The 8,489-nt window shown below is 34.4% G+C and overlaps 1 protein-coding gene across 1 annotated transcript; it reads left to right on the forward strand.

Annotated features, from left to right (window-relative positions):
* The first annotated feature begins 1,113 nt into the window (after window positions 1-1,113).
* LOC114162435 (purine permease 1-like) lies at window positions 1,114-2,553 on the forward strand. The gene is made up of 2 exons (XM_028046324.2): window positions 1,114-1,919; window positions 1,990-2,553. The coding sequence occupies exons 1-2, from the start codon at window positions 1,188-1,190 to the stop codon at window positions 2,347-2,349; spliced, it is 1,092 nt and encodes a 363-aa protein (XP_027902125.1). The 5' UTR covers window positions 1,114-1,187; the 3' UTR covers window positions 2,350-2,553.
* Window positions 2,554-8,489: the final 5,936 nt, after the last annotated feature.

Consider the following 8,489-nt stretch of genomic DNA (forward strand, 5'->3'; position numbering starts at 1 on the left):
TTTTGTTAAATTACTTGAAGTGAATCAATGATTTTTTTATAAAAATTGGTATTATGATTATGTTAATTACATCAATAAAGCAAATCATCGTTATTAACAATTTCAATTTTGATGAAAAAATTTTCATGTGTCAAGAAATTTAACGAAAAAAACTACATTGCATCACTTTTTCAAAAATCGAGACCAAATTAAAACTTAAAAAAACTGAAAAACCAATACGACACTTTTGAAAAAAAATAGGGTCTAAAAGATTAATTAAACCTTTTTAATTCTATAATTTATATCAAATGAATATAATATATGTTCCTATCATACTCAATAGTCTCACATTGCTTAAAAGTCCAGACTTAGACTGTTTAAATACCTCTACCTCTTACCATTTATGACACATCTTTTAAGACAATCACAACGGAGCATTGATTTCAAAGCGAACAATAGTTCAAATGAGGGATGGTAGATCTATATCATTGCTTAATAAAAAACACAGAAAATTTCATTATCTTTGTCTTCTCATTCACAATGAAACGAAAAACCAAATATACATATTGATCAGTTTCAACTAATGCTAATTGTCCACCCAATATTCAAACAAATCTCCCTGAAGAAACCCTTTCGTCCCTTCTTTTTGTCACATTCTGGCAAATGAATGTATGAACAGGGTTACCACAGCTGTAATGAAACACAATGTGTCGTCCATTGCAAACAACAAATAAAAAAAATCACATTTTAGTTTTCAATATTAAACTCAACTCACTTTTATGTATTAGTATTATTAATCATTGAATATACAATCTAGTGTCTCAATTTAATAGTTATACATAAAGAATTTATTGAATAGATTATTATATATTTTTTATAGACAAAAATTGTTTTTAATCCAATTTTTATGTCCAGAACAAATGCAGTGTAAAAGCAAAACTACACATAAAACCAAATAAACAGATAACATAGAATATGAAGTTTCAGATCAATAATTTAGACGGTTAGTATTTATTCCAGTAGTTGTACGTACTTGTCCAGAAAAAAAGAATAAAAAAAATACAAAATACGGAATATTTAAGAAATGACATTGATTATATTAAAAACACAAAACTATTTAATATAACACCCTAAAACATATCGATAAGCATTTTACATATGTAACATATTTCCAACACCAGAGAAGAAGAAGAGTTAGAACTGCAGCTATGGCGGAAGGAAGCGAAGGAGAGAAAAACAGAACCATGAAACGGCTTCCTCTCATAATAAACTGTCTCTTACTCGCCGTCGGAACCTCCGGCGGCCCCCTCGTTATGCGTCTCTACTTCCTCCGTGGCGGCAAACGCGTCTGGCTTTCAAGCTTCCTCGAGACAGCCGGCTTCCCCTTCATGCTACTTCCCCTCGCCGTCTCTTACTTCCGCCGCCGCGCAGCGGCAGCAGCGGCGGGAACGGCCAAACCCAGTCCGGTCTCGATGAAACCCGCTCTCTTCGCGGCCTCCGTCTTCATCGGAGTCCTCACCGGTCTCGACGACTATCTCTACGCCTACGGCGTGGCGCGCCTCCCCGTGTCCACGTCAGCACTCATCATCGCCACACAACTCGGCTTCACCGCGTTCTTCGCGTTCCTGCTGGTGCGCCAGAAGTTCACCTCGTACTCCGTGAACGCCGTCGTTTTGCTAACAATCGGCGCCGGCATTCTGGCGCTCCACGCCAGCGGAGACCGCCCCCCCGGCGAGTCCATGAAGGCCTACGTCATGGGGTTCGTGACGACAGTAATCGCTGCAGCCTTGTACGGCTTGGTGTTACCCATGGTGGAGTTGGTGTACAAAAAAACCAAACAACCTATTACCTATTCCCTTGTCATGGAGATTCAGTTGGTGATGTGCTTCTCCGCCAGTGTCTTCTGCTTCATCGGCATGATCATTAACAACGACCTTAAGGTATATACTTAACAATATATTAGCCAATTAAATAGTTAATTTTGTTGTTAATGATCTGAATTTATGGCAGGTGATTCCGAGAGAAGCTAAAACGTTCAAGCACGGGGAAGTTAATTACTACGTTGTGTTGGTGGGGAGTGCAATACTATGGCAAGCTTTTTTCTTGGGAGCCATTGGGGTTATTTTTTGTGCCTCTTCTTTGTTTTCTGGTATCTTAATTGCGGTGTTGCTGCCCATAACGGAGGTGTTGGCGGTTATTTTCTACAAAGAGAAGTTTCAAGCGGAGAAGGGTGTTTCTCTGTTGCTGTCGCTCTGGGGAATGGTGTCTTACTTCTATGGGGAGATCAAACATGAGAAGAAGATGAAGAAAAAGAAGAGCAGTGACATTGAAGCAACTATGATGCCTGAATTGGGAATTATTGAAAGATGAGAATGTACTGTTTAGGTTGTTGGTTGTGGTGAAATCGTAGAGAACATTATGGTATAGATTCGTTGACTATGTTTGGGTGTGGTTTCGTCCATAAAAAGTGTGCTCTCACAAAGTAGTCAACATTAAATAAGGATCCTATCTTTGTCCAACCACATTAATGTCCCTGCTACGCCAATCCTTTATTAAAGGTTTCATTCAAATCAATTTTATTCTTTTGGCTTACGTGCATTAAATATATTAAATACTGGTCCCAAATTTTGTAAATTTTAATTCTTATTTTGTTGAGTTGTTTAAAATAATCCTATTTTTTTAAATTGTGGTGAATTTTATTGACGTCGTTTAAAATAATAATAACACTTTATGATATTTTTTAATTTTTTAAAAAAATTTATTTAATATTTTAAATTCTTTTAAAAAGTTATTAATGTGACAAAGTCATAATTATGACATGTGACACCATAAGTGACATGTATCAATCTAGTGTCACTGTTACATCTTAAGTTAGTATCATTGTTATGTGTCAGTGTCTCGTGACTTATATTCAATTCAATCTTAATTTTTGTTAATTTATTCAATTTAGTTTCAATTTTTGTTATTTTTGTTTAATTTTATCTTAATTTTGTTTCATTCCAAAATGACCAAATTTAATCTTTATATAAATGTTATATTGAAAATTTTTATTTTTAGTAAAATTTCAATTATATTAAGTATTTCTTTTCATTATTTTAAATCAACCAAAATCATATTATTGGAAAGAAATTATTATATTTATGTTTGATGTGTGTTACCTGTTTAGAGTTGGTTTTAAAATAATAAAGAATTTTCTTACTAAATTTAAAAATAATGAAGAATTTTCTTTCTAATTTTAAAGATAATAAATAACTTTACTTATAATTTTAACAATAGCGAAAAACTTTCCTTCTAATTTTAGAAATAATTAACAATTTTCTTTATCATTTAAAAAATAATGAAGAATTTTCCTTCTAATTTTAAACTAACTTTTTCCATACTTTTTTACATGTAACAAAAATCAAACATGAATCTAATAATTTTCATACAAAAGTATAGTTAGGTTTGATATAAAAATAATGAAATAAATATTTAATATAAATGTGAATTTTAATAAAAATAAAAATTTTAATATATAAAATTAAATTTGGCCGATTTGGAAATAGACAAAACTATGATTAGATCGAACAAAAATAATGAAAATTGAGACTACATTGAATAAGATTAACAAAAATTGGGACTTGAATGAATATAAGTTACAAGACACTGACACGTGACAATGATACTAACCTGACACCTTGACACGTGATACTACTTTGTCACGTGTCACAATTATGGCTTGCCAAGTGAACAACTTTTTTTTTAATTAAAAAAAAACAAAAAATTCAAAAAGAACTCACAAAATGACATGTTACCCTCCTTTAACAATTTAAGAAGCATTTATAAATAAAATAAAATAGGCCACAGTTTACAAAAATTAAGACTATTTTGATAATTTAAAAAAAAAACAAGATCAAGGTAAAGAAAGTTTTTCTTTACACTAAAAACTAAAAGTTAAGGCAAGATGTTTTACTACAAATTATATATAATGGTTTATTATTGAACTTTCTGATTTGGATCCGATTTTAACTTTTCAATAAATAAATCAAAAATTAATATCGAAATAACTAGCATCACTAATCTAAGAAAAGTTGTCGTATTTTTTGTCCGTAGGTGAATGAAAAAGGTGATGATGACAAGGTAAAATCACGCGACGTATATATTTGACATTCTTAGTTCTTAGTGGTCCTTTTGCTGTTTTGTTTTTTTTTTTTGTTTTATCTTATGATTAGATGATCTGCGAAGAAATTACAATATGTCGTCGTAACGTTATAACACAGAATGATTTAGGATTTGAATGGACTTCTGAATAGGAGAACAATAAGTTAACTACCAAATTTTACAACTTCTTTTTCTACCTAATTTGGCATCTTACGTTTTTCAAAATCCACGTGTGGCAGGGGAGAGAAGACTCACGCAAGTTGAAAACTTTCACATTTGCTTTCTCAGGATTCCACCATCGTCTTCTCCGTTTATTCATTTATTCATCTGTCTTTGTTCGGATGAAAATATTTAATATAATTTAAAATATAAATAATTAAATTAAAAAAATTATTGTTATTGATATTTTCATAGATTATTAATTTTTTGAATAAATGTTATTTAAAAATTATTTTTAAATCAGATTAATGTCAATTGACTTTTGTGTCTCTTTTTTTTATTTCTAAATATAATAAAAACACACATGATATTAATTTATTAAAAAATTATCACTCATGGTATTAATTTATTTTTTATTTTGTCAGGTCAAAGAAAAAAAGTTGCGGATCAACACACCAAATGATAATACATCAAGTATTTGAGTCGTCGAGACAAAAGGACTGATGCATCAATAAGTACTTGAGTTCTCGAGGGAATTGAGACTATAGTCTAGGGGTGATTATGGATTGAATTTTTAATGATTCAATCCACATCTATTTTGGATCCAAATAATTGGATTAGATTTCGATCCAAATCCATTTTTTCAAAAAAAGTATATTGGATTTTTTAAAAATCCAGATCCAAATATTTAGATCAAGTTTAAATTCATATCTAAATATTTGGATCAAGTTCACAATACAAAATCCATTTTCATAAAATAAATTCCAATTAAATTTTTAAAACTTGTGTCCATATGACTGACACCATAGAATTTTGCAGATTTTTTGTCGGGACCAATGAGGCCAAATTTCAACATGGGATGAACTTGGATGACTTTCGAACGAATTTCGGTCGGGGACGACGTGACCAAATTTGGACCAAGGTCGACTTGACAAAATTTCAGTCGAGATCGACTTGATTGGATTCGACTGAATTTTGGCCAAGATCGATTTTGCCTAATACGACCAAATTTTGGCCAGAGCCGACTTGGCAAAATATGACCACATTTGGGCAGGGCTTGATCTGTCAAATTTCGGTCAGAGTTGACTCCACTAAATTTGTCGACTAGGACCGACTTGACTGAACATAGCCAATTTTCGATCACAACCAACTAAGTTGAATATAGTCAAATTTCGTTCAAGACTTACTCGACCGAATACGGCTAAATTTGGGCAAGTGCCGACTCGACCAAATTTTGGTCATGACCAACTCGACTGAATTTGGCCAAATTTATGTCAGGATCGACTCGTCTAAATATGACCAAATTTCGGTCACGATCGACTCTCCGAATACGACCATATTCAGGCCAAGACCAACTCAGTCAAATTTTGGTCGTTTGGTCGAGGCCAACACGACCAAATTTTGACCAGAGCTGACTCAACTGAATTCGGTCAAATTTCGGTCGTGGCCAACTCAGTTGAATACGGCTAAATTTCGATCATGACCGACTCATTTGAATACGGCCAAATTTCATTCTAGGCCGTCTTAGCCGAATACGACAAATTTGGGCCAGTGCCGACTCGGCCAAATCTCAATCAGAGCCAACTCGATTGAATTTGACTGAATTTTGATTGGAGCCAACTAGGCTAAAGACAGCCAAATTTTGGTCGCAGTTGTCTTGGCCGAATACGGTCAAATTTTGTCTAGGTCGACTGAACCCAATGCAGTCAAATTTGGGTCGGGGTGAACTCAACCGAATACTTCCAAATTTTGTCCAGGACCAACTGGGCCAAATTTTAATCAGGACCGACTTAACAGAATTTGGCCTAATTCGGACAAATATTGTATAGGGTCACGCCAACTCAATCAAATACGACTAAATTTGGGCTAATCCGTTTCAACTTTTAGCCTAACATAACCAAAAATATAAACTGAAAATTTGGATTGAATATTTTGGATTATCCATTTTGAAAATCTAGATTTAGAATATGGATATACAATCCATAAAATATATAAAATGTAGATCAGATTGATAATCAAATCCAATAAAATGGATTGGATCATAGCAAAAATGGATTGGATCATGAAAATTAGATTTTTTGCTCATCCTTAGTTTAACTTTTCAGATCATCCTCTGCTTCCTTCCGCTCATTTAAGAGTTCAATAAATATAAATTATTGTTGTTATCCTCATAATTTTTATTTTTATGTGTTAAATAAACATTAATTATTACTTTTACCCTCATATTTTTATTCTTTCAATTTTATATGTATTTAATCTCTTTTTATTAATACACTTTTAAACAAGAGTATAATATAAATTTGTTAGTACAAATTTATGGATACATTAACAAATCTTTTATTAAACTTCTAAAATTTTCAATTAAATTGTAAGTTTTAAAGTTTATGAATATAAATTTCAAGATTTAATGTTTACGGTCGTCTCACGTCTAATGTCTCATGTCTCATATCTCACGTCTCACGTCCCACGTCCCACGTCTCACGTCTCACGTCTCGCGTCTCACGTCTCACGTCCCACATTTCACGTCACACGTCCCACGTCGCACGTCCCACGTCGCACGTCTCACGTCCCACGTTCTAGGTCCCACGTCCCATGTCTCACGTATCACGTATCACGTCGCTCGTCTCACGTTTCTCGTTTCATGTTGCACGTCCCATGTCCCTTGTTCCACGTCTCACGTCGTACGTTTCACATCCCTCGTCCCACTCTCGCGTCCCATGCCTCACGCGTCACGTCTTATGTCTCACGTCTCGCGTCCCACGTCGTTTCACATTTCATGTCTCACGTCTGACGTTCCACGTCTTACGTTTCACGTTTCACGTCTCAAGTTTCACGTCGCACGTTCCACGTGTCACGTTTCACGTCCACGTGTCATGTCTCACGTCTGACGTTCCACGTCCTACGTTTCACGTCTCATGTCGCACGTTCCACGTCTCACGTCTCACGTTCCACGTCTCATCTCCGATGTCCCAAGTCGCACGTTGCATGTCTCATGTCCCACGTCTCACGTCTTACGTCTTTCGTCTCACGTCTCACGTCGCACGTCCCACGTGTTACGTCTCACGTTTCATGTCTCTCGTCCCACGTTGTCTCACGTCCCACGTCTTACGTCAAACATCTTACGTCTCACGTCCTACGTCCCACGTTTCACGTCCCACGTCTCATGTCGCACGTCCTACGTTCCACGTCTCACCTTCCACGTCTCACATTATCACACTGAAATATTTGATTCTTTCATAAAATAATGGTGCTTTGGTTTACTGATTGCCGTATAGCTAAGGTTCTTATTTGTTGTTTATTCTTCTTCAAGTTTCTTATTGATCGAAAGATGAGAAAGTGCATTATTTTACCAGAAATAGGAAAGCTAACCTTATGCAACAACAATAATTTGAAACTTTAGCATATGTCTGCTATCATTACATTACATTAAATGTTGACATACAATATTTTTTTATTGGTTTTTTTTTTCTCACATTCAATATGCTAAGAGACGTGTCACAAAATTCTAATCAAGGGTGGGCAAAAAATCCATTTTTTATAATCCAATCTATTTTTTTATGATCTAATCCATTTAATATCTATTTTATTAAAAATTCAATCCATTTAAAATCCATTTTATTGGATATGAATATCAATTTGATATATATTTTGTATATTTTATGAATTGCATATTCATTCCCTAAATCTAGATTTTCAAAATGGATAATCCAAAATATCAAATCCAAATTTTTAGTTTATATTTTTGGTTAGGTTAGGCTTAAAGTTGAGACTGACTAGTCCAAATTTAGTCGTATTTGATTGAGTTGGCGTGACCCTATACAAAATTTGGCCTAATTCTGTCAAGTTGGTCTCGATCAAAATTTGGTCCAACTGGTGTTGGACAAAATTTGGAAGTATTTGGTTGAGTTCACCCCGACTCAAATTTCACTGCATTGGCTTGAGTCGACCTAGACAAAATTTGACCGTATTCGGTCGAGACAATCGCGACCAAAATTTAGTTGTATTCAGCCTAGTTGGCTCCAGTCAAAATTTGGTCGAATTCAATTGAGTTGGCCCCGATTGAGATTTGGCCGAGTCAACCCTAACCCAAATTTGGTCGTATTTGGCTGAGACGACCTAGGGTGAAATTTGGCCGTATTCAAATAAGTCGGTCACGATCGAAATTTGGTTGTATTCAACTGAGTCGGCCACAACCAAAATTCGACCGAATT

This window comes from Vigna unguiculata, chromosome 9 (assembly GCF_037176805.1).
Source record: "Vigna unguiculata cultivar grain cowpea cultivar isolate G323 ecotype 2 chromosome 9, ASM3717680v1, whole genome shotgun sequence".
In the NCBI taxonomy this organism is placed as follows: Eukaryota; Viridiplantae; Streptophyta; class Magnoliopsida; order Fabales; family Fabaceae; genus Vigna; species Vigna unguiculata.